The following is a 27,662-nucleotide window of genomic DNA, read 5'->3' on the forward strand; positions in this document are numbered from 1 at the left end:
CTAGTTAAGGATAATTAGGAAGGCAGACAATAATAAATTCATAAGCAATTGTATATTAATAAACCCAGTAATTCCTTTTTATTGGAAGCAAACTGCTAATAAAATTCCAATATAATTAGTCCTGAAATTTCCAGGTATTTCAGTATAGTCATTTCTAAATAGTATGAAACAATAGGAAATTATTAATAAAGATGTAAATCTTTATTATTTTAATAGTTACTAGTATTTACCAGCAACAGACTCGCTATTGTTTTCTTAAAAATTCCAGCCCAAAATGGAAGTCCGATAAAAGCAGTCTAGAAATTCAATAATCACATCTAATGGCATCTACTGAATAATTAGAAGAAAAATGTGAAAGAAAACAATAACAAACAACCTTCCATCATAGTAGTTTTAATACCAGGAAAGATTAGTCAGTCTATAATTAGCTGTAATTAACACTCATTCATCATCCATCATTCTTCTCATCAGCTGACATTTAAACCCAAAGGAAATGAGTTTTTTCCTGTCTGTCAAATGAAAGGTGCCAAGAAGCACATTAAGTCACTTTGAGATGCAAAATACAACATAACAGAAGTATGTTTTTAATTGCAGAAGATCTTGCAATTTAGACATTTGTAGTCCTATGGAAGTATGGCTAATTGTAACAGAAGAAGCACCAGTTGTTATCACTAGGACAAGAAATTATTCCAATCAGTACATTAGGTTTTATGTTCATCTAGTTCAGGTGATTCAGTGCTTCATGTCTTCCTTGTTAGAAAGATTTAATTGATTAGACAATTGTTGTTCTGAAATGCTTTGTGGGGCAAGATTTCAGAAACAAGTGAGACAAGGCATCTGAATTTAAGCTAACCATATAACCATTATATACAGTATTCAGAAAGATTAGACACATGATTAAGTGATTCAGATAATTATTAATAGGTCTTTTCATGTCTGCTCTCATGATCTAGCCCCAGCTTAATAGTTATGATTCCATCCTGGTTTGGACAAATACTGCAATTTTCAGGCAGTTGTACACACTTTTATATAGAACCACTATATGTACAAGCATATATTGAGAAGAGAACCCAATGTATACAAAATACATCTTGCATATTCCCATTACAATGAATGAGAATTGCAGAAAAAGCAAATTGTTGTTTTGCAAACACCCATTAATTATAGCAGACACCTGACAAGACTGTTTTCTACAGATCACTTCTTTCTCTTTCCACATATTTTAACAGGTTCCATTTGGTACTTCCTTTCAAATTATGACTAAAGCCCTACAAAGAAAATGTATGTTTTATACTACCTAATACCTAATCTCATTGCACTGTATTCTAGCTGTCTAAGCCTGCTGCAGAATTTTTAGGTATTAGTTCATGATGAGATGACAATAGTTTCTAAATACCTCTACTTTTTAAAAAAAGAATCTTATCATTTGCCTGATTTAAAGCCCAAAGAAACTAGGGCTATTTCTAAAGGTACTCTGGGTGCATAAAGTGATGAATGAGAGTTCCAAAATTTCCACACAGTCTGATAACTGGTGCTTGTTTAATATTTTTATGTATTTCTATTCATTGCATGATCACAAAATACATGCAAGAGAAATACAATTTTTTTTAGAATAAGTCATCTATTTCACAGCTAATCCACAAAATTATTATATTCTAATGTGACCATAAAAAGGAATGAAGGTAAACATATAAATGGAAGGCAGGGGAAGGAGAGGGAGTTAACAGATAAAAATGGGCTTAAGATATCATGGTTCAGGTTGTATAGGGTAGAAATGACTTTGGCTTACTTTGTGTTGTATTCTTGCTTTTATGTTGTATCACAGAGATTACTGATAATTATTCACTCATTTGGACTGAAATAAAACAGTCCATTAGGGAATATTGTGATAATGATAAAATTTACCCTCTGTAAAGAAGATACACCCCTGGAGAGTACACGTTCCTCCATTTATAATCCTACGAATAAAATGATATCCAATTATAATGATAAACTTTTTCCTAGAATTTTGTTAAAAATACCAAATTGGTTGCAATTTGCTTATAACCAAAAGATTATTTAAAATAATTTATGATCTCCAATCCCTAATACTGTCTTTACTATTGCCTGTACAGTTACCTTAAAATATTTGTTTTGTTTTGAGGGAGGCTGAAATACAGTGAACTGATTCACTGTTACATTACAGCCTAATCATGTGGTTGTTAAGCAAATCACATGGTTATGTCCTATTCCAAAACATCATTTGAGTAACAAGTCTGCACTATGAGTTTATATGCTTTAAGTCATTAAATACATTGGAAGTGAATAAAATCATTTGAAAATTATGTCTTTCTAAAAACCTTAAAAATGCCTGAGAGAAGGATTAGGAGGATGTGAGGTTATTTCCTTTCCTAAACCTGATTTGTGGATATGTGTTTTATTACCTTGTGTTTAAAGTCTCTATAATTACCATATTCTTTTTTCTAAATGGACTACAACATATGCAAAATTTGGCTGTGATTTGGTAGCTGATAATCAGAGATGACATTTTGGATCTGTGGATGATTTTGTAAACAGGACGGCTATTGTACAATAAAAAGATGCACATACAACTTTTTAAATCCCGCTTCTCATGGTTTGCATCAGGAATTTCAGGTACTATATTATTTCCCCATTGCCAAACAGTAAGCAAGTTAATAATCTGAGTATGTCTCAAAGGGCAAATAGGCTTTCTTAGAAAAAATATTGCTTTATGGTATAACCATATTGTACTGATGTTAGAAACACAAGTTAGGGAAATACCTTATTCATTTATTCAGCTTGTATGCTGCTTGAGTCACTGAGCAATTCTAGATTACTGTTTATAGCCCTTTGTTGCTATGGATGTTAAGCTACTACTACCAATTTATGCCTGAATTTATCTCCCTGATAACTAACAAACTAGTAAGTCACACACACCCAACCCAAGATCAAGAAGTGTAGATCTGAGAGTTTCCATTAGAAGACTACTATAAAACTTTATTGGGGCATAATCCACCATAACATTGAAAGAACAGGTAGTCAAATTCTTGAGAAAACCTTGGGTTTGACCTAATATACAGTGAAAGAATTCTGTCAGAAAAAAAGGTCTATGTCTATCAAGATCCATAGTCTTAATTTCAATTTACTTACTTAGTGATTCTAATTATAATATTCAACTCAATATTTGTTTTCAGTGAAAAATGACAATATTTTTAGTAGGCAATATTTTTCCGTCAAATTATTAGAATTGAAACAAAATACATTTAATTGCTTTCCTATAAAAATGAAGTCCAAAATTTTTTAGAAGTACTTCCATGGTGGAGATGGGATCATCTTTTCTTGAAGCCATATTTCTTTCGCTCATAAAAGAGATCTGTTTTTGAACTACCCAAGTTGACAATCTTGGGACAGCCATCTCGCTGAAATGGTGCAAAAAACAAACAGTTATAACAAGCTAAGCCTAATAGATTACAAAATGAATAATCATAGTATCTGTATATCACAATTCAAATAGAGAAATATTTGTGAGTGTATATTTGTGTGTTTGTGCGAGAGAGTGAGAGATTTTCTGTCCCGTAGTAACCCACATACTCCCTATAGATAATTATGACATCCTATTCCTAATATCAAATTAAGAGATAGCACTTTACATTTCAGAATGCACTTACAAAGCACTTACTTAAAAGCAATTTCCCACTAAACTTGATGAGCCTAGCATAGAAATACAAAAGGGTAGGATTTGTTTCAATGCAATTTCTCCATAAAATTCTATCAGTTGTAATTGCACAAAAGTGCATTATTTGAATAGTACTATCCTGAAACACAGGAATGAAAAATCTGAAATAACAGCAAACAAATAAAAATAATGAAGCAAGCAGAGTAGACCACAAAAAGGGGCAAAAATCTAGTAAGGGTATAAATGGAGGGTTATAATATTCAAAGTACAGCTTTTTAAAAAAAATAAAAATAAACACAGTATATGGCAGATGTACTAACTTTCTAAAAAATCCCATTCATGATGGTTGTGGAATAATATTGTGTCTTATGAAATACTTTGTTTCATCTGAATGACTTTTGAAAGGCTTCTACTAAAATGGGAAAGGTTTTTTTTTACAGATTTCTTATCTTTCCAACTTTTTTTCCCCTTCCTAGCATTTCCCCTAAAAGTGCGGGGTCTGCTTTTTTTGTTCAACGAAGTACTGATCCATTGGTTGTGACAGGAATTGACTAACCAGTTTGGTACCTGAACCAGACATCATGGGCTGAAAAAGAGTGACAGGCTGTCAGTGGTCACCCAGCTAGCTTTCGCAGAATTCAAGAGTCTTCTGGTTTTTAGCCTGGTGCCTTAATCGCTAAACCAAACTGGCTCTCCAATTATCTTTTCAACTACTGTATATTTATTCAATTGTTACCCTAATATTCAACTCATCATCATCATCATTTTAGCTATTGTCTGTCTCATTACAGGATGAAGGCCTCTTCCGCATGTTTTCAACCAATATGGTCCTAAGCTTTCTTTTGCCAATTGGGCCCGCAATCCTTGCTGATGTCGTCAAGCCATCTTGTTTTAGGGGATGCTTTTGGGGATGCTTCTTATCAAGTGGGATCCATTCTATGACTGCCTTGGTCCACCTGCCATCAGTGACATCCATTTCAATTCTTTTACTTTCTTGATGATATCATATACTATAATACTGGAAGTTTCTTTAAACAATTATTTCTAATCTCCTATAATCTAAATCTAAATCTAAGATATAGAATTATGGCCAAAAATTAATTTGAGAAAATCTGAATAAGAAGTATTCTCATTTAGGTAGCTTAACATGAAAAAGGCACATATTAGTTAAAATATTACAAAAATATTAAAAAGTAGATATTTAAATTCAAATGCCCAAAGTTTACATAGTTTATTGAACAACAATAATTTAAGAATACACTATATATATACATTCAGAAAGTATTCAGTTCCCCTTTACTTTTGTCAATTTTGTTATGCTTCAGCCTGATTCTACAGTTGTTGAAATTCATTTTTTTCTCATTAATCTACACACAGTATCCCATGATGACAAAGTAAAAACAGAATTTTAGAAATGTCTGTAAATGTATTAAAAAGAAAAAACTGAACATTGGCATAAATATTCAGACCCTTTGCAACACTTGAAATTTAGCTCCAGTACCCCCCATTTCTCTTGAGTGTTGCTGACATGTTTCTATACCTTGATTGGAATCAACTTGTGGTAAATTGATTGGACATGATTTGGAAAGGCACACACCTCTCTATAGAAGGCCTCACAGCTGACAATGCATACTGTAGCAGAGCAAAAACCATGAGGTCAAAGGAACTGCCTGCAGAGCTTAGAGACAGGGTTATTGTAAGGCACAATCTGGGGAAGGTTACAATAAAATTTCTGCTGCAATGAAGGTTCTAAGAGCACAGTGGCCTCCGTAATACTTAAATGAAAGACGTTTGGCACAACCAGGATTCTTTCAAGAGCTGGTTGCCCAGTCAAACTGAGCAATTGGGGGAAAAGGGCCTTAGTAAGAGAGGTGACCAAGAACCTAATGGTCACTCTGACAGAGCACCAGAGATCCTGTGTGGAGATGGGACAGAGTTCCAGAAGGACAACCATCACTACAGCCCTCCACCGATCTGGGCTTTATGGCAGATGGAAGCCTTTCCTCAATGCAAAACACATGAAAGATTGCTTGAAGTTTGCAAAAAAGACCTGAAGGACTCTCAGACTGTAGAAACAAGTTTATCTGATCTGATGAAACCAAGATTGAAATGTTTGGCCTCTAAACGTTATGTCTGGAGGAAACCAGGCACTGCTCACCACCTGCCCAGTATCATCCCAACAATGAAGCTTGATGGTGGCAGCATCGTGCTGTGGGAGTGTTTTTCAGCAGGAGGGATTGAGAAACTGGTCAGGGTTGAGGAAAAGTGAATGGAGCAAGGTACAGGGATATCCTTAATGAAAACCTGTTTCACAGTGCTTAGGACCTCAGATTGGGCCAAAGATTCACTTTCCAACATGACAACAATCCTAAACACACAGCCAAGACAACACAGGAGTGGCTTAGGACAATTCTGTGAATGTCCTAGAGTGGTGCAGCCAGAGCCCTGACTTGAACTCTATTGAACATCTCTGGAGGGACCTGAAAATGGCTGTTCACCGACAGTCACCATCCAACCTGACTGAGCCTGAGAGGATTTGCAAGGAAGAATGGCAGAAAATCCTTCAATCCAGGTGTGTAAAGCTTGTTGTGTAATACCCCAAAAGACTTGAGGCTGTAATTGCTGCCAAAGGTGCTTCAACAAAGTACTAAATGAAGGGTCTGAATATTCATTCCAATGTGATATTTTTTTCTTTTTAATAAATTTACAGACATTTCTAAATGCTGTTTTCACTTTGTCATTAAGTGGTATTAAGTGTAGATTAATGAAAAAAAAAGAATACAGTCATGCCCTGAAAATATTCCTGAGAATAATTCACACAATATACAACAAAATTGAAGAGCGTCTAGGTAACACAACAATTTGGTTTTAGAAATAAATCTTGGTACACGAGATGCGCTGTTCAGCATTCAGATTCTTGTACAGCGTTGTACAGATGTCAATCACAGTGTTTACATGTGCTTCGTTGATTTCGAAAAAGCTTTTGATAAAATAAGACACAGCAAACTATTAGAAATCCTGAAACAAGGGGGACTAGATGACAAAGACATCCAAATAATAAATAATCTGTATTGGCATCAGGTAGCAAATGTGAGACTAGGCCAAAAATACTCAGCTGATGCAGAAATAAGAAGAGGTGTTAGACAGGGATGTATTCTGTCTCCACTGTTGTTTAATATCTACTCTGAGTCAATCTTTAACGAGGCATTGGAGAACATCAACGCTGGCATCAAAGTAAATGGTGTTTGGATCAACAACTTAAGATATGCTGACGATACAGTTCTGCTTGCCAGTAAGCATGAAGACCTTCAGCTCCTCATCAACAGTCACAGAAATATCTGAAAAATACGGCTTGAAAAATACACCTCAAAAACCAAGATCATGGTCGTCAGCAAACAACCTGTTAATTTACCACCAATAAATTCAGAAGGAATACCACTAGAAAAAAGTTGAAAGGATCATGCACCTCGGTTCTAATTTACATGAAAGCTGGGACATGACCGTTGAAGTAAAGACAAGGATAGAAAAAGCTCGAACAACATTCTTCAAAATGAAAAAGGTCTTCTGCAGTCACGACATAAGCCTAAGACTGAAAATCAGGCTTGTCAGATGCTATATTTTTTTCTATCCTGCTCTATGGAGTAGGGAGTTGGTCTCTGACAGAAGGCCACCTGAAGAGACTAGAAGCATTTGAAATGTGGATTTACAGGTGGCTGTTACGTATAAGCTGGGTTGAGAAAGATCAGAAATGAGGAGGTGATAAGCCGCCTGGGAAAGCCAAGGGAAATCATCAAAACAATTAAAAAATACGTCATACTCCATTTAATCCTCCAGAGAAAGATTGAAGGCAAACGAGGTCCAGGCAGAAGAACATCGTGGCTTCAAAATCTAAGGGACTGGTTTGGACAAAACTCAGCAGCACTTTTTTGTGCGGCTGCTGATAAAAACAGGATCGCCAACATGACCGCCAACGTCCAATAACGGATATGGCACAAGAAGAAGAATCAGGCTGAAGCATAACAAAATTGACAAATATGAAAGAGGTCTGAATACTTTCTGAATGCACTATATGTGTGTGTGTGTGTATGTATGTATGTATGTATGTATGTATGTATGTATGTATGTATGTATGTATGTATTTAAAAGGATAAAAATAAAATCTAAAAAACTTACATCTTTTTCTTGAATAGTACATTCCTTGCAGTAATAAGCATCAGAGACTCCAGGACCCCCACATATCACACAACGTCCTTGGTAAGAGCCATAGTTGCACTCATCACAAATGCGTACCAGTGTACAAGGCCGTACATAAGAGTCGCAGATAACACATTTGCCATCGCCTAAAAACAAAAGTTTACATTTTACTTATGATAAGAGATATATAGAAGATAATATTCAAACAAAACAAAGCTGTAGTCCAATTGATTACATAAGGAATGTATTTGAAAGATAGTCACTGAACCTTTTTCTTACACCTTACATGTTTGCAGTGGATTTTTAACATTCAAAATATAAATATATCACCTTACATTATTTGCAGACTGCAGTTAGAAGTGGCAAAAGGCAACTGGCACATGAGTGACTTTCACCATATTTTAATCAAACTACCATTTTGTAGTGTATGGGGGAAAAACCCTCTTTAACCAACTAACCTTTTTCTTTCTTTTAAAAAGCACTATCAAGTTTGGGCATAAACAAATAGAATGAATCAATCCAAAATAATCTTTTGTCAATACAAGCTTACAGTTTTTCTTAGGATGGGAAAACTGAAGACTTTATAAATCATTTATTCACTTACACAAAAGAAATGCTGAAAAGACAAGTGCCGTTTAGGCAACGCTAACAAAGCAATTTAGAAACACAGTGTAGGGAGTGGAATCTCACAGAATGAAAAGAAGTCAATGAAATATTGGCAGTGAAAGTATTGAAGTGATAGATAGCTTCTGCCTTTTAGAATCAACAATTAATTGTAAGGAACAAGCAGTCAAAAAACATACCGCAACTAGTACTTTGTAGACCAGACATGAAATTCTTGGAAAAGATATATACATGCTATAATATCTCTATAACTATAAAGATCAGTACTGGGCAAGCCATGTAAATAAATTCCAAGTGACTCACTATGGAAGTGAAAGTTGAATGTTGAAGAAGTGGGATAGGAGGGGCACTGACACTTTTGAACTTTGGTGTTGAAGATTTCTGAGAATACTGTGGATAGCCAAGAAAACAAATGGATCATGAAACAAATCAACCCGGAGTTCTCACTCAAGGCACAATACGACTTGGCTCAAATTATCTTACTCTGGTCACATTATGCAAAGACCTAGCTCCCTAGAGAAGGACCTGATGTTGGAAAACGTGAAAGGAAAGAAGAGCGTGACCAACAGCAAGGTGAAGAGACTCAGTTGCAATGGTGATGAGTGCAGTTAGAAGACCTGAAACATCAGGTTAAGAACAGATTGTCATGGAGAAAATCTATATGGTGATTAGAAGTTGAAAATGAACTTGATGACACACATCAATGAATGCAGTAAAATATAAATAAGACAATGACAAGCACTGGGCCTAAATAGATTTAGAAATACCTACCAATGAAGAGATTCACATTCATTATCTGTGCCCTAATTCATGTAAGTTTATTCCTACTGAAAGAAAAAACAAATGACTTCTTTTTGCAGTTCAGTTCCATTTTTATTGGATGGGAAAAACTATAATTTCTCTGCTCAAAATCTTGCCACCAGCATTTAATTTCTAGTTTCCAGGAGGAATAAAATTATTGGTTTACATTAGTATGGCATGAAGCAATTGATCATGAGGAAGTATAACAACTACTGTACATTTCTCTATCCACAGACAAAAAATACTATATTTTCCTAGTCTATACTAACTTGCACTATTGCTTCTGCTTCATAATGGCAAGTATTCAGCATTCTGTATACAGCATGCAGAACTTAGATCGCTTTTTGAAGTCATTTGGTACCCATAATATCACTATCAATATTTGCCAGCAACAACTAAAAAATAAAGATGGTTGAAATACATATATATTACTTTTGAGAATAGTTTAACACACCTAAAAACAAACCGCCATGGAAATAGCAGAGCCATCCGTCAGTGTGTCATGATGATGCCTTTATCTACCATCCAAATAATGTTAAATGATAATGCATCCTCCTATAGCCACTGAAATATTACTTATCCCTACCTTAAGAGACAAGGAAAACTGCACATCACATATCATGCCACTAGCAGTATTTTAAAAAAATCTTCACAATAAATGTTTTAAACTAACTAATTAAATACTTTGCTATTTCTTTATCTGTAAGGAACCTGGCACAGAAATTATGTGCATGTTATGTCTTTTTTGGCCCAATTTTCCTTTGCAGAGGGGTCTTTCCATGGTTGTTTTCAGGTAAATATGTTGCATATATTCTGGCTTGGCTGAAGGGACCAGCAATATATTTGATGTTGTATACAGTATTAAGACTGACACTTGTGGGCTAATTCAGCCAAAAATTCCTAAGCTATCATTTGGTGCTATAAAATAGCTTTCATAAAAGTTGTAGACCTTTTTGTTACTTCTCATATTTGTAGACCCAGATTTGCTATGCTTTATCTTTTGGTCATATTATGGTTATTCAGCAGCCTATCTTTGAAAAACAATTCAGAAACATCAGCTGATTTAAACTACAATAGGAAGTTATCAACTGGAAATGGCAGACATATTCATTTAGTGTTACTATCTTGTCAACTATCTTGTTTTCTATACCATTTTCAGGCTCAATTCAAAGAGCTACTAAAGCCCTCAATATTTGGTGACAAGTTATCTGAAGAATCATATTCCCCCTTCATATTTCATTCTTTCTAATATTTTATTTTCAAACTATAAAATGTTTTGGCTACTCTCATATTTTAATTATCTAGCTTTTTAGAAACACAATACCAAATCAACAAAGTTTCCTAATTTAGGTTGAAGGAGGAGCTGGTCAGGCATGTCGCAAGTCTATTCAAAGTGTAATACAGCTACATATATGAAATTTAGTTCCAAAGAGTATCTACATATAGGACTCTTCTTGCACATGAAAATAGAGCTTCAGACAACTGGACCTCTTGCAGATGTCATATGATCCAAGAACTGTTTTCAAAATTTGCAGATAGGTTTTAACTGCACCTCTGCATGCATCAAACAGCTTTTGGAAATGAAATTCAAATCTTTAACAACACTAATAATTTTATCTTAAACTATTCCAACGAATTCATTACATTAACAAAATAAAGATGCTGATATTTTAGTAGTCAATTAGTGAAAGATTCTGGCATGAATTCACAACAAATATCATAAGTATACTTACATTTTTCACATAGTCTCCCAATAGCTGCAATAGCAAAGAATAAGAAAGTCATATTGATTTCAGAGTTCAAAACAAAACAGCAAGTTAAATATTATTTATTTCCTTTATTATGCTAATATTCATGCATATGTGAAGTGAGATAATCATGGTTTTTAAGGACAATAGCGAAGGTTTATGTTCCACTAAGTTAGGGATTGGCAGTGACATACAGGTAATCCTTGAATTATGTTCACAACTGAGCCCAAAATTTCCATTGTTAAGAAAGACAGTTAATGATATTTCAGTTAACGATCTTATGATCTTTCTTGCTACTGTTAAGTGAATCACTGCAGTTGTTAAGTTAGTAACATGGTTGTTGAGTGAATCTGGCTTCCCTATTGACTTTGCTGACACAAAAGGTGATCTTGTGACACAGGGACACTGCAACCATCATAAATACATGCCAATTGCTAAGTTTGTGGTCTGAGAGAAACATCTACCCCTACTTAGGATTGAACTCTCAAACCTTCCAAGTGGGAGACAAGTGACCACTAGGCCATCACAATGCTCACATGTATATGTTACTGTCAGTGTGTGAAATTAGGTGTTTTATAGAATTCCTAGGAAAGCTATAGAATGCTAAAAATGGAATGTCGAAGTATGAAGCACTTAGTACTGTATTTCACACATTTCCTAAGCATTCTATGCAATGCCAAAAGGCGAACCGGCAAAGTATAAAATACTCCCACTAAAGTGCCATTCTAGCTTTCATTGGTGCAACAAGTAATTCACGCATTCTTTAGATTTTCTAGGGATTCTATACAATGCCAGCTTTTCACACATCGCCAGTAACATATAGACACATGAGCTTAACAATTAACCAGTGGAACAACCTGCCTCCAGAAGTGGTGAATGCTCCAACACTGGAAGTTTTTAAGAAGAGACTGGACAGCCATTTGTCTGAAATGGTATAGGGTTTCCTGCCTGAGCAGGGGGTTATAATAATAATAATAATAATAATAAAGTTGGAAGGGACCTTGGAGGTCATCTAGTCCAACCCCTGCTCAGGCAGGTTGGACTAGATGACCTCCAAGGTCCCTTCCAACTTTATTATTATTATTATTGTTGTTGTTGTTGTTGTTGTTGTTGTTGTTGTTGTTATTACTCAGCTTCCAAACAAAAAGCCAGGATTTCACAGCTGTAGATTAGAGGATCTTATTGCCAGTAAATTTTTAAAATATTTTTTTGCTATATCCATCTAAAATAGTAAGTAAAAATGTTCGTGTTTGAATATTCCTTAACTTATCCAGGTTACATTTTATGCTATATAAATGTTTATTGAATAAGTCATAATTAACTGGATGCACAAAACAGGCAAAGATTTTACTACTTTCTTGCAACCAGTGGTTAGATTTTAATTTTGTTGGATTGAGTTGTCAGAAGTTAGAGAATCTCTTGATATATGCTTTTTGGAAAAGAATAAATGTTTTAAAAAGAATGGGCATCTAGCCTAGGTTATTAAGATATAACAATGAAATACAAATAAAAGGGCATAATCTCGGTAACCCTCTATTTATTCCAATGTCCAACCCAGTCATTGCTTATCAACCTTCCAGTCCATTCTGAAAAAGGAAAGCAGACAAGGAAGTTTCCCAAGTGCCAGTAAAAAAGACAAAGTATTTTTCTGGCTCAACTCATTTTCCTGCTCCTCTTGGTTCATTTCAGTGCCTGCCATCCTCTTTCATCTCCATTCCTCAGAAATCCTAGATATTTGATTGCAAAAGACTTCAAGGAAAATTCTAACATATTACAATGGAACAATTTCGGAATGCTCTAATTTCAGACACTGTCTTTTATCATTATATTGCAGTCTTGCCCAGCCCTACTACTCTCAAATTCTTCAGTTTGCCCATTTTGGGCACTTTACTTTTACTCGATGGAGCAACTGATCTTGAAAATGGGTGATGGTTTTTTCATCCCATCTTTATTACTTTATAAGTATCGCAAGGCAGCGAACCTACATAATACTTCCTCCTCCTATTTTCCCCACAACCACCACCCTGTGAGATTGGCTGAGGTGGGAGAGAGAGATTGTCCTAAAGTCGCCCATTTTGTTTTAATATTAAACATAATTTTTATTGATTAATCCATTTGTACAACCGCCCGACTTACAAAAAAGCTGTTAGTTATAGCACATGCCATTAAACATAGCAGAATTGCCCAACCAGAAATTACGACGCTGAGAATGCCCAGCATGCTGGTTGGGAATGAGTAGCTAGCTGAAAACTACTTGAATGGCTACCGTGCATAGTTTATAAATTACTCTTCTCCGTCCCGCCATCTTTTAAACGAAAATCTTCAAGTATGGGCCGCTCTCTCTGTAACCAACTACTCACCTACTCCAGCCTGTTTGCGGCAGAAGATTAAATCTGGATGATGTTTAGCCATCCCCTTAGGTTCTCGTCTCGCGCCGTTGTTAACGACGTTTTACCCGTGACCTCTACTCTTTAGGTCCTTGGGACGATAGAAGCCCTGCGAATTAATCAGAGGACTATACCTCTCTTAGCGAAAGAAAAGTACGCCTTCTTGCTTCAAGCTTTAAAAAACCATAGAACTAACAATTTAGATAAAAAAGGAGAATATAAAAATTTGACTTATTATTAAATTGTATCTCTCTCTTCTAGGACCCGAAAAAGCCCGCTCCTTATATCTACGGTCATTGGTCGTATAGTTACCCTGTATTGGAGATGGATTCATATAAAAGACTCAAAAGAGGTCGTCTAAAGAAAGAGCTTTTTAAAAATTTGTATGAATTATAAGATGCAGATATTAAGTGCAGGTAATTGTGCATCTAAACAAGCATTTTTAAAAGTGTTTAAATATTTGAAAGGAATAAAGAGCAAAGAATCGACATGTAATTCAGTTTTAGGAGCCAGTATGCAGTTAAACGCTAGTTTACCTTAACAGAAGTAAGTGAATTACTTTTTATTTAATCGTAAAAACGCTTGGGTGGCGTGGGGGAATCGGATAGCAACCCCACGTCTAACGTGCTTAATTGCACCCTTCAAATTTTGCTCATTTTACAGACGCATTCACAAAAAAATTGTGCCATTCCAGATTATATTACATACTTTTATGACTTTAACGTCATAACACAAACTGTTGCCAAATTCTGCACAATCACTTTAAAAAAAATCTCTATTCACTTTCAACTAGAATAATCAGGCTGATCAGATGCAAACATGTGCTATTATATTGCTGTTTCTAATCTCCATTTAATTGTATAACCGATATTGCTGCAGCTTATAATTTTACTCATCACCCTGAATTTTATTTAAAGGTTAATCTTAGTTAACTTATAACTTTTCCCGTTTTTAGTTTTCTAGCAATTTTATAACTTTTACTTTACCATCTTTTAATTATATAGTGTCTGTTCTCACACGTACCACTCTTTTGATTAATTGCAGTCAATGTATTTTTACTTAATGCACTTAATATAACAAAGATTGCATTGCAAATTGTATTTAAATCAGTTGGGTCTTTAAGAATACACTTATTAGGGAATACACTCCACTGAACTCAAGGCAAGATATTTCTATGTATAAATTAAAACTACCTTGCCGCAAGATTAACTACCTTTTCTTTCCTAGTGGTATAATTAAGTAATTCTAGGTTTTCATTTATCCTAGCATCTCTCCCACATTACATGATAAGGTATTTAATTTCACTTTAGAATCTGGTAAGCCAGCATTGCTATGTTTTCGGAGCAGATTTTCTGCTGATCTGCAAATTTTGCTTTGGCTATACATTTCTAAAGATTAACATATTTAGTCCTTTCATGATAAAGCCGCTTCACCCGTTCATGTGCAATCGAAGGCAAATAGAATGAATTTAAAATGACGCTTGAATGTTTTTATTTTATGTAGGCAACTTCAGCCACTAAAACAGAAATAAATACAGGAAATTTTCAATGTAAAACTCCAATGTATTAACCCTGTCCAACCAGGCAGATGAGTTCCTCTACCTTTTTCAGGTCTCTATGTTTTGTACGATAATTGACAATTGCGGAACTTTTTTAACTATTTCCTGTTGATCTTTCAGTCCTCCGGAACTACATATATTATAACTTCCAGGGCCAAGGAGACAGTGTCTCTGAGTTCTTGGAAAGGAAAACGTGACGACGGCCCTAAAAAAGCCCCGCCTATAAATACGTTTTTACAAAACGTCGGTGCGTGACGCTATTGCCAGGCGACTTCATCTTTGTCAGTGAACAAAATGGCGCCGTATTATGTCCTAGTCAGTCGGTTACAGGTGAGCAAAGTGGTGGTAGAACGGGTTGATAATAGATCCGAGGTAAAAACCGAGCGCCTCCCATCTAACTGATGGCGAGGAGGGCAGCCGAAGTGGGCCTACCTGTTCTGTTGTTGGTTCTTGGCATTCTCCTTCCTTGCTGTAGGTCAGCATGTTCCTCCTGCTTGTAGCTCTCTGGAGCGCATGGAGTAATATTTGCTCGGTAGCAAGGCAGCAAACTGACTTCTCTCCTCGGCATATGCATTAATAGATTTTGCTCTCTTTTTTGCACTGCAAGGTTGCCTGGCAGTTCTCTGCCCTTGCAGCCAAGGTGAGGGCAAGGTGATTGGCATCCTGCCCTGCTTTTTGAGGCAATTTAGGTCATTGTGAGAGTGATAGGTATTCCAAACATCATTATACTGAATATTGCTTTGCTGTCATGTATTATAGTCCTGAAATAATTAGACCATCTAGATTCAACTCCTACCTTATTCAGATGATTCTGTTCTGAACTCCTAATAAATTGCAGTGCTTATAGTAAAAGTGCAGATGTTAGTGTGGCATATTGCTTTGTTTTGTGCAAGAAAATTCCCATTTTTAAAGCACATTATTTTAGAGCAGGGATCATTAGTATGACTTGATATGCATGGAGTCACAGCCTTTTCAAACATACTTAGGAACTCTACAAGCATAAATTTTCTACTAAGGAGATGCAATAAGAGTATACTTTAGCAGGAATTTCTCAAGCAGTCTAATTCATATAATCATTGAGTCCATCATTTTGCTTATGCAAGCTTCATTAGGCCATCACTGATAATGATCATCTAGCTGTTATGTGTTTGTTTGTTTTTATCCTGCCTTTATTTTTATAAATAACTCAAGGTGGTGAACATACCTAATGCTCTTCCCTCCTTCTCCCCCCCCCAACAATAGCCCTATGAGATGGGTTGGGCTGAGAGAGTGTGACAGGCCCAATGTCACTCAGTTGGCTTTCATGCTTAAGGCAGGACTAAAACTCATGGTTTCCTATTTTCTAGCCTGATACCTTAACCACCAGACCAACCGAGTATACAATATATAGAGTATATGTAGAATTTGGAACAAATTTGTACAAAATTCTTACTTTTTTTTTATAATCTCCCACTAAGGCATGCTATTTAATCATCTTGGAAAACCATGGTTTCAGAATATTTATTATGTAAATCTATAACCCTGTACTTATATATCAGAATAAATACCTCTTTATATGGGAATAAATACCTCTGAATTACCTCTGAATTTGGCAGCACTTGCTACTAATGGATAAACAGAGGATTAAAATATTAATGGCATTTTCATATTGGACTTGAATTAAATGGCATCAGAACAATAAGTTCTTTTCACTGACTTTTTGTTCCTATCTCCTAAGCATAAAAAGAGATTTATCAAGTTGTACAGTTACCAAAAAAAAACCTAAAAAGAGCTGCTATCCTATATTAATGTTGCAGTAGAGGGTCAGTGTTCTTTTGTCACTTACAAAAATGATATGATAATACTTCCTTTCTTCCTTTCTCCCTCCCCCTTGTGGGTATATTTATGTACTATTTATTTATATCCTGCCCTTAGAATTTTTTACCAATACCTCAAGGTGGCAAACATACCCAACACACCTTCCTCCTATTTTCCGCATAACAACAATCCTGTGAGGTAGGTTGGGCTGAGAGAGAGTAATTGGCCCAAAGTCATTCAGCTTCCTTTAATGGCTAAGGTGGGACCTGAACTCAGTTTCCCATTTTCTAGCCTGGTGCCTTAACCACTAGACCAAACCGGTGCTCTATGTTGCTCTTGTTGTTGTTCTGTCGTGCTGTTTTTGTGTATCTGTTTTTTTGTGTGTTTTTTTTTAATATTTTAACAATTTTGAGCCATCTAGAATTGTTAGGAGTTGGGCAGCATATGCATTTAACAAATTGTTATTATATGGTTCATCACACAGCCAGATGTTTGGACTGGATTTTGCATTTTTTCTGCCTATTGAGTCCTTCCCAAGGACCTGAGATAGGCAGATGTTGTCTAAATTATTATTATTATTAAATAGTATATTGTGCATCACTAAAAATAGAAATCTGGTGATTTAAATATTAATATTGCTTCCTAAATGTGCCATATCTGCTATAGTTAGTAGAAACCGACTTACAGGAAAGTAATCTTTGCAAGTTGTATTAAAATGAGTACAGGGTCATTTTTAGTTGGTTTTAGATAGTCATCTCTGTGCATATAATAAGAATTACTAGTTTTTCTTTATTTGGTTTGTGAATTTGGTTTTGCTTTTAACTTTTGTTCACTTTCTCTAGTGACTTTGGAGCATAGGTGCACAGATAAACTATACTTTATAAATGTAAAATGGAAATTGATTTTGTTAATCTAAAATACCAACTCTCAGAGATTGGGAGTGAATGACTGGCTCAGTCAGACCTGAGGTGGAACTAAAACTCATGGTCTCCCTGTTTTAGTCTGGTGCCTTCACCATTAAATCAAATTGGCTCTAATTTCTCTCAACTGTTCATTTAATTGTAATTATGATTCATTGCTTCAGAGCAATAGTAGAAATCCAATCCAGTACATGAATTAGATCCAATTTTCCAATGTTTTTGGTGGGAAATAGATCAAGAGTGACATTAGATAACATCAAGAGTCTGATTCTAGATACCCTTCTCTTAGTTATAACTCTCATATTTTATCATGGGCTCTATCTTTAAATAATTAGGTTAGAATTTTGTTTCAGATGAGATATTTTAGCAAATGCTGACATTATATTGTTGGATATTGAATGGAAAAGTGAACCATCTTAGTGAAGTGTTACAAGCATAAAAAAGTAACGTTATAAATACATTGTTCAAAAATGGTACTTCCAGCTTTCTGTCATCTGCAGAGACCTTTTTAATTCATAAAAACATCCTGATAAAATTTAATTATATATTTATATACAGAAGGTATAAATTTAATTGTCAATGATATTAGCTAACTGTTTTCTTATCTGTTTTGTTTAGCAACTGTTAAGTAAAGGAGTTCGAAGGTACCATGTATCCACCCTCTTATGCCAGCGGTCCAAAGTGGCCATGAGCCAGTTTGAGCCCAATGAATACATACAGTATGAACAGCTTGAAAAAAACATCAACATTGTTCGGAAAAGGTAAGAATGAAGAAGATATAGCTGTTATTACACAGAAGCATGTGCTTTTTTGAAGGAGTCATTGTGTAATTTATCTGCTTGACTTCAATTCCAAAGGATCAAAATATGCCAGTTGTTTTCATAGAAGATTCAGGGAAGTACAGGCCAATTTCCTTATCATCCTATAAGATAATTTGATGAAAAGTGCTATTAAAGATTATCATGTGTATAGGATAAACCTTGTAGCATTGGAATCAAGTTCTTTCCTTGCTAAGATTTTAGAGTACTTTCAGAATGCTTAGTATATCAAGCTTATAAATAAAATTAAATTTGAGGGAAAGTTAAAACAAAATGGTTAATGCAGTTTAGAGTAATCAGTTATAAAGTGCATTGATCTTTGTATCTATTGAACGGGCCTAGGAAGTAATAAGTGACCAGGAAAGGGATTCTGGAATTGTGGATAGTGAAAATAGTAGATCATTCAGTAGTTGTTGTGAAAAGGGCAAATACTATTGTGGGATGTTAGAAAGACAATCTAAAATAACTGTCAGAGTAATAATGTCACCATAAAGTTTTATGATGTGACAGTGCTTAGAAAATAATATACTGTTCTGTTTATTGTAGCCCAAAAGAGTATTATAGAAAGGAAAGGAAATAGGTGCAGGAAAAGTCTGAAACAATATTTTGCTTAGGAATGTTTGCTTAGGAAAAATGCAACCGAAAGTAGATATGGTACAAGTATTTATAGTTAGGCAGGAATGAAAGTGGTTAATAAAACCCGAGTCATTTAGTGAAGTTGAACAATGGAAGATTCAGAAGAAGTAGAATTCTATAATATGGTAGTAAGAGGCTGAGTGAAGGACTGGGTAATGTTAATAATAGAGTTTTACTTGTATCCCAGTTTGGGGCTTCTCTTAGCTGTGATGAAGGGGGAGAGAAGGAAAGCAACATATAAGCAACCTTCCCTCAAATCTAGATCTGTACATTTTGCTTCTCCTTCACAATTAACTGGCAGCCATTTCACCAAGCTAAAGCAAAGAGAAATGCTGAGCTCAGTGAAATATTAAGAACTGGTATCCCAAGTTTTCTTATTTTTCTTATTCTTGTCCTATCCCCCTCTTTTTAATTTATATGTATTTCTTTTTCAATTATAAGCCTGAGGACAGCCTATTTTTTTTAAAAAAAGATGTAAGTTGCACTGGGAAGTATAGTTCACAAATACTCTAAATAAATACATATTTGACATAATTGAAACAGAATACTGAACCTTTGATTTGATCCATCATGGCATTTTGAGTATTCTTATAATCTAAATAAATTGAAGATACTTTGGGACAAAACTTTGTAGAGATAATTAGGGAGTGTTGAAAATTTCTTCTGTATGGATAGCTGTTTTGTATTTTTTTTAAACTGGCTGTTGATAGCAAATCTGGGCATGAGAATATTTGCATTAACTGGTTTATTATTTGTAATTCTAAGGGAAAATAAAAAGTACATCTTACATTTATATGTACTTTAGAGATTTTTTTCTCTTAATAAAATACTTATTAACATATAATAAGAGGCTGCTCATCAGAAATTAAGACATCAGAAAGTCAATTTTTTTTAAGAGCCAATACAGACATAACATGTTTATGATCAGGCAAGCAGGAGTGAAGTGTAGGATTTTGACATTCCTCTCCTGCCATTTCCCATTTGGATGACTACAACTGTTACCTGTGATGTTCATAAGCTATTGTTATGCTGATGTAGAACAGCTTGGGTGTCGGGGTGTGGGGTGTTCATGACAATCTTTGCTTTAAAGTATGCCTATAGGTGTATGTATACCTAAATAAATATTACAACAAGTTTAAATAGTAGCTGAAACCCTGTAAAATAGTATTGTGCTACACTATGGCATTCTCTCATGAGATTCAGGCAAAAATGCATAATTTCTCAAGAGAAAGATCACTGAAACCAGCTAGCTTGACTTTGGGTGCAGGTTTTCATTCTTTATTGCTTTCTTACTGTATAAACCACATACAGACGTTGATTTTCCCATTGAATCAAAGTAGAATCTAAGAAATAGTATGTAACATTAACAGCAGCTGAAATGAAAAAATAGGCTCACAAATAACATTAGACTGTATCAGTATCAGAACTGTTTATTTGTGGCCTTTGTCTCCTGTGGTGATCATTTAGCCAGATATTGCTGTACAGTTACAAGAAGGATTTTTAGGATTCTCATTAAAACTCTTTTGTCTGAAATATGTGATATGATTAACATGTATGAGTTGAAATATATGTTCCTTTTCCTCCCAACAGACTGGACCATCCCCTTACATTGTCAGAAAAGATTGTATATGGCCATTTAGATGACCCTGTCAATCAGGATATTAAGAGGGGCAAGACATATCTGCGTCTGCGACCGGATCGTGTAGCTATGCAGGATGCCACCGCCCAGATGGCCATGCTGCAGTTCATCAGTAGTGGGTTGCCTAAGGTGGCAGTTCCCTCAACTATCCATTGTGATCACCTTATTGAAGCTCAACTAGGCGGTGAAAAAGATCTCCGAAGAGCAAAGGTCAATATTATTTAGCCTAGGGTGAAATCATTGGTTCAAATGAAATGTAGCCCATCTTACATTTGACTCCTGCACTATGAGATAATAATTACTCTTACAAAAGTTTTTGGGAGAACTGTGGCCTGAAAGATGAACTTGTAGCCTATCCTGTCTCAAGCTCTGGGTTCAAGAATTATCTTGTAGAAGGCCAATGAGAGACAAATACAAAATTGATCCTCTTGTGGGAGTTAGCATTGAAGTAAGTAAGATTGGCTCCAAATCTCAGCTCGCCTTAAGAGGTATTATCCTTTTTTCCTCTTAATCTTCCATATTAGCTCTTCACTTGTTATTTTTGTTTTTCAAATTGGCTTTATACTTAAAGTTTTCTGTGACAAAAGCAAACATTCATGTGTTCTCTCCTGTGTTGCAATTGCATCTTAATTGACCATGTTCCTTGAGCATAACCATATGTATCTGAGTAGAAGCTGACCTGAATTGAAGGTTGCCCCATCCCAACCCTGAGAGGAGGAGTAGAGGGAGAAAAAGTCCCCAAACTTCAAAATCCTCTATAACAGTGGTCCCCAATCTCGATCTGGACCAGCAGCTGTGGGGGCAGGGATGGGAAAGGGGATGGTGATAGGCTTATGCCTGTTGCTTCCACAAGTGGAGCTTTGCGTGCTCGTGCGCTCACCTGCCGCTTCAGCAGCTTGAGTCCCAACGGGCTTGAGGCCCAGTACTGGACCACAGATTGGGGGTTGGGGACCCCTGCTCTATAGTGCTTAGCTTTGCCACTTGGAGAACCTAAAGTTACCAAATCCAATGAAACCAATGCTATCAATCCCCCTGATAAATGCATGCATGCATAACACTTGTGCCTTCATGTATGTATATATCTGATGGAGATCACATCAGAACGAAGGCATACCATTTTGGGAATTGAATGTTTTGGAGAACTGTGAGTTACTATTTTTTTTCTATGGATCATATTAATCTGAATTAATTTGGATTTTTGCAAAATTACTGGACCATCTCTAGATTAGTTGATTAGTGTGATTTGGAAGAATAATGGAATGTTCTGAGGTTTTCTGGGACGACAGGTTTTTGCAGATACCTAATAAATAATACCTGATTTATGGACAGGTTCAGAAGCTTTAAGGAGGTAGTCCTATATGTGTTCTGCAAATACAGAATGGAAAAGAGTGGAAGGAAATTCAGGATCTGGGATACTGTAGGCTCCTTCATGTATGCCTTTAATTATCTGTGTAGTCCTAAATTCTGTGAAGTTAGAATTGAGGGAACAATACTTGGATTATTCCAAACCCTGAGCATCAGATATTTTTCCAAGCTATAGTGGGCTAGGAATTCTATGGCTTACACAACAACCAGCATAACGTTCTTCAGAGGAAATAGCAAAATAGACAAATGTAATTTAGATTACAAGTCATACAGTTCAGCCACAATTCACAATCTTATAAAGATCAGAAGTGCTTGAGTGAGGAATTTCATCTTCATTCATTAGCAATAAAATCCTTACTTTGTATTCTCTATTCAATTGCTGTTCAAGAATTGTCTATTTTGCATGTTTTTGGTAGTTAATTTCCATTTTTTTATTATATTCCCCTCTATGAACTTTACTTACTCATTGAATTCTAATGCTAGTCATTTGAACTTCTTTGAAAGTTTTGAAACTCTTCCCCCTTTTTTGTCTGTTCCATGGTAATAGAATAAAAATTGCAGCTGCACTTTTAAGGTAGCTATTTGGCACCTAATAAATTAAGATGAATGAGCAATGACACTGCATCCAATCATACCATGTGATGTACTCTGTTCTGGTTAAGTCCCTTGAGTTGTTGTAAATATCAGTTAAAAGCTTCAGCCAGTTTATTGTAGAGGAAAAGTCTTTCATATCCAAATTCTGTCTCAATAGAAGTCCAACATTTAACATAGATTGTTTATCTTTGCTTATTCCCTAAGAACACACATCTCCTCCTTTTTATTGTACTTAATAAGAAAATATTTTGATGAGTAATCATCAGTTCATTACAGGAAGAGAAAACTTTATTCTAATAGTCTATGATGCCTTGTTAAGCTTGTTTTTAATTCATGGGTTGATCCTGGTTAGTACTTGGATGGGAAATCTGCACTATGGATTAGGCTGGAAAGTTGAAAAAAAAAAAACACCCTGAAGGAAGCAGTGGCAGACCACTTTTGTAATCAAGAAAACCACACAATCAGTAGACCTTTGCCTTTTGATCAGGTGTTCTGAGAATTTGAAAACCCTTGATGTATCCTCTCCAAAATGCTTGCCAGTGCAGCATTCCAGTATCATTTTGTTGTCTTATTTAAAGAGTTCTGACATGAAACTCTTGAAATACTAATGAAACTGCATGCAATTGAAACTGTCACGTGGATTTTACTAAATAGTTAAGCCAGTCCTGCTCAAATGAATATATTTAATGAACATGCTTTAATTTTGTACACATAAACAGGATATTAATCAAGAAGTATACAACTTCCTAGCCACATCAGGTGCCAAATATGGAGTGGGTTTCTGGAAACCAGGATCAGGAATTATTCATCAGGTAAACTTTTCTTTGTTAAGGGAAAACTAGGCAAAGTTAGAGACAGGAAGTTAATTTGTGCTAAATTGAATACTCACTGTTCTGAATATTGATTGACAGTAACTGTTGGGACTTCAGCCCCAACTTCAGAAAATTGCCTAGCTGCTGTTCAAAGGGATAAAAAAAGTCAGGAAAGTAACTAATTACATAGAATTTCATTATAATTCTGTGAGTGGTACCAATCTCTTAAAATATAGTGCTGTTTTTTGAATCTTTCAAATCTAATTCACTTATCGGGGAACTTGCTAAGTTCCTTGCATGTTTTCTTCCTACTGAGATGAATTATTGAAAGCCAATATTTTGAAGGATTGTAGATTTTTCTTCTCCACAAATTAAAATGATATTTTTCTGAATTAGAGCTTGTTATAATAAATGTTTTTGGGATAGAGTGTGATTTTTCTTGTTTTTTTAACAACTCCTTGGTTTTTCAAGGCCCTGGGGAAATGAAGTGACTTGGAGTGCTGGTGAAAGAAAACCTAAAACTATCTGAGCACGTCCTAAGGTTACTCCGTGGTTATAAAGCAGTAGAAGCTTAACTACTTTTCCCTTATTGTATCAGCAGATTGTGCATTGTTTAGAGGGCAAATTCCATTATAAATAATAATAATAATAATAATAATAATAATAATAATAATAATAGTCTTCTGACTATAAGCAGTGGCATGTCAAAGTAGCAACAATGGTGCATTGGAAGATCTACAAGAAATATAATTTGTCTGCAAGCAAGAACTGGTGGGACCAAAAGTTAAATTGCTTTGGGATTTTAGAATTCAAACAGACAAGCGCCTGCCACATAACGCATGGACTTAACAATTGTCGATAAGACAGACAAAAAAGTCTGGATAGTGGATGTGGCAGTGCCTGGACACAGCAGAATAGAAGAGAAGGAACTGGAGAAGATAACAAAATACAAAGATCTACAAATAGAAATAGAACGACTGTGGCAAAGGCAAGCAAGGGTAGTACTAATAGTAATAGGTGCCTTGGGTGCAATCCCAAAACAACTGGAGCACCGCTTGAACACCATTGGCATTGACAAATTTGCCATCAGTCAATTGCAAAAGGCGGCCCTACTAGGAATAGCTTCCATCCTGTGACGATATCTGTAATAGTATCAAACATCCACATCTGCCTATCCCAGGTCCTTGGTAAGGACTCGATAGGTAGACAAAAATGCCAAATCCAGTATGAACATCTGGCTGACTGCGATGATCAGTTGTTCAGACTGGGTTTGGCATTTTTGTCTACCTATTGAGTCCTTACCAAGGACCTAGGATAGGCAGATCTGAATGTTTGATGGTGTTACAGATATCGTCGTAGGATGGAAGCTGTTCCCAGCAAGGCCGCCTTTTGCAATTTGTCATGCCACTGCTTGTAGTCAGTCTATGCAATCTTCTTGCAGCAGGTTACCAGGTGATCCACTGTTTCTTCAGCTTCTTTGCATAGGCGACACTTACTCTCTGTTGCTGTCTTCTCAATTTTGGCTTTGTATTCGTTTGTCCTTAAGGCTTGGTCTTGTGCAGCCAAAGAATTAGTCCCTCAGTCTCTTTCTTTAACTTTCCTGCTCTTAGCCATTACCAGCTCTGGTTTTATCTGCTTTCCCAGCTATTTTTATTAATGTACTGGCCATGTAGTGCTTTGTCTTCCCATGCCTTCCTTCTGTTCTTCATTTGGTCTTTCTTGTAGGCCAGTTTGGTCTTTCCAGTAGTCAGTAAGCCTTCCTGATATACTAACTTCAGTGCATCTTCATCATTGTCCTTCAGATATTCTTCCAAAGCCCCTTTTTCTTCTTCAACCATTTCATGTACTTGCAACATTCCACGCCCACCTATTTGCCTTGGTAGGTAGAGTCTGTCAATGTCACTGCGTGGATGAAGGGCATGATTCATTGTCATTATTTTTCTGGTCTTCCTATCCATTGCTTTTTGTTCTGCTTGAGTCCAGTCCACTATTCGAGCTGTGTACCTAATGACTGGAATTGCCCAGGTGTTGATTGCCTTCATGGTATTTCCTCCATTGAGTTTGGACTTTAAGATCTTCTTCACTCTCTTGATGTATTCACCTCTAATCTTTTTCTTAACTTCAGTGTGCTTGATGTTGTCAGCTTGAAGGATACCCAGGTATTTGTAGTAATCATCCTCATCCAGACTCTTAATGTTATTTTCATGGAGCATCTTGATTCCTTCAGTTTTCACTATTTTTCCTTGTTTGATAGTGGGTGTGGCACATTTTTCCAAGCCAAACTCCATTGTAATATCTTGCCTATCTATACGGACAGTGTTGAGCAGCGATTCTATTTCAGATGGAGTTTTTCCATACAGCTTCCAATTGTCCATGTAAAGGAGGTGGGATAGTCTGGCAGATGTTTTTGATGTTTGATAGCCATGGCCTGAGTTATTCAATATTGTTGACAGAGGAAACAGTGCAATGACAAATAGTGGTGACAGTGAATCTCCTTGAAATATTCATCTCTTGATATTAACCTCTCCCAGTCTCTCACCATTGATCTGCAATTGTGTCTTCCATTGTGCCATCGATCTTTGCACAAACTTTCTGATATTTCTACTGATTCCTGTTATTTCTAGGCACTTGATTATCCAGTCATGTGGCAGAGAGTCGAATGCCTTTTTGTAGTCAATCCATGCTACATTCAGGTTGGTCTTCCTTCTCTTGCAGTTTTCCAAGATCATTTTGTCAATTAGAAGTTGATCTTTGTTCCTCTGCTATTGGGGCAATTTCCTTTCTGCTCAGATGGAAAGAAATTGTTTTCAGATGGAAAGAAATTGTTGGACTGCATCAGCTACCATACCAGTTAGCAATTTGAAAATGGTTGGTAAGCAGGTAATTGGCCTGTAGTTGCCTAGTGCTGCCCTTTTTGCTGGATCTTTCATTATCAGGTAGATTTTCCCAGTTGTTAGCCACTCTTCAATTTCACCTCCTTGTAATATGTTGTTGAACTGCTTGGCAACGAGTGGGAATAGACCAGTTAGATGTTTCAACCAAAAACCATGCAATTCATCTTCACCTGGTGCTGACCAATTCTTGGTCTTCCTTGCTCTTTTCTCTACCATTTCTGCTGTCATTACTAGTTCTTTCATTTCAACTTTTTTATTCGCAGCTACCTCCTTTAACCAAGCTGCATCCTGGTTAAAGGATGCAGAACTGCACTGTTTCTTCCTTGTCAGGTACTGATGGATTCACTGCAATTTCTCCATTGATGGATTGGTAGAAATGTTTCTGATTGGATTGAAATTGGAGGTTCTGCCTATAATTTGCAATTCGAGCTTCATATCTGCTATAGCTGTTACTTGCTGCTTTATTAGTTCCAGTGCTTCCTTGATCTTCTTGTTTCTAAGTGGCATTTCTTGATTAGCTATTCTTTGGTCTTGTTCTTCAGCTTCTTTTCTTTCATCTGTTCTAGCTTGCTTGCGTCTGATCTCAACTTGCTGTTCTTGTTTTTCAGTGTAATCTTCCATTTTTGTAGTGCACTGTTTGGCTTTTTTTCTTCTTCGTTGATTTTGCATCCCAGGTGTTCAGTTATAACTAGCTGTGCTGTACACTAGTTGGTTTGTTTCTTGCAGTGAGTTGGTGCTTATACTTGATATTGCAGTATTTGCATCTTTTATCGCTTGTGCTAGCTATTTCTTTGGAACAAACTTCAATGCAGGCAGCCTTATTCTGATGTTTTTGTGCTGTTCTAGATGCTCAGTTATTCTTTGTTTCAATTCTTTTATTTCTTTAGTTAGAGGGCTTTGTTCTTGAGGCAGAGGTGCCTGGTTTCCAAATGAAAACAGTTGTATTTCTCTGCTGGATACCTCTATGGCCAACTCCCCCTGGTTTGCCTCTATATTCTGAGTTACTTCTGGAAAGGCTTTGATTTCTTTACCCTGGGTAAAACCTTTGCAGTTCTTCCAATTCTGCTTCTGTGAATACTTTATTTTGTATTATAAATTGATGTTGATCTGCTAGCCTCTGTTCTGTTATTTCTGATTCTGGATTTTGTTCTTTCCAGAACTGGTGCATTCGTTTTAGATATCCTCTTCTTGTTGAACTT

General features: G+C 35.9%; 2 protein-coding genes across 2 annotated transcripts in view; one reads left to right on the forward strand and one right to left on the reverse strand.

Moving 5' to 3' along the window:
* Window positions 1–380: 380 nt before the first annotated feature.
* Window positions 381–13,580, reverse strand: PHF5A (PHD finger protein 5A). Its single transcript, XM_015813603.1, has 4 exons — window positions 13,404–13,580; window positions 11,029–11,052; window positions 7,850–8,016; window positions 381–3,419 (listed from the first exon to the last, which is right to left on the reverse strand). The coding sequence occupies exons 1-4, from the start codon at window positions 13,453–13,455 to the stop codon at window positions 3,330–3,332; spliced, it is 333 nt and encodes a 110-aa protein (XP_015669089.1). The 5' UTR covers window positions 13,456–13,580; the 3' UTR covers window positions 381–3,329.
* Window positions 13,581–15,245: 1,665 nt separating this feature from the next.
* The window catches only part of ACO2 (aconitase 2), a 36,174-nt gene continuing 23,757 nt past the window's right edge, over window positions 15,246–27,662 (forward strand). The window contains exons 1-4 of the mRNA XM_015813604.1: window positions 15,246–15,318; window positions 18,324–18,466; window positions 20,750–21,008; window positions 23,477–23,569. Of these exons, the coding sequence (XP_015669090.1) occupies window positions 15,283–15,318; window positions 18,324–18,466; window positions 20,750–21,008; window positions 23,477–23,569 (531 nt within the window). The 5' untranslated portion in view covers window positions 15,246–15,282. The remainder of the gene's footprint in view (window positions 15,319–18,323; window positions 18,467–20,749; window positions 21,009–23,476; window positions 23,570–27,662) is intronic.

This window comes from Protobothrops mucrosquamatus, unplaced genomic scaffold (genome assembly GCF_001527695.2).
Source record: "Protobothrops mucrosquamatus isolate PMUCROS unplaced genomic scaffold, P.Mucros_1.0 scaffold173, whole genome shotgun sequence".
Taxonomy (NCBI): domain Eukaryota; kingdom Metazoa; phylum Chordata; class Lepidosauria; order Squamata; family Viperidae; genus Protobothrops; species Protobothrops mucrosquamatus.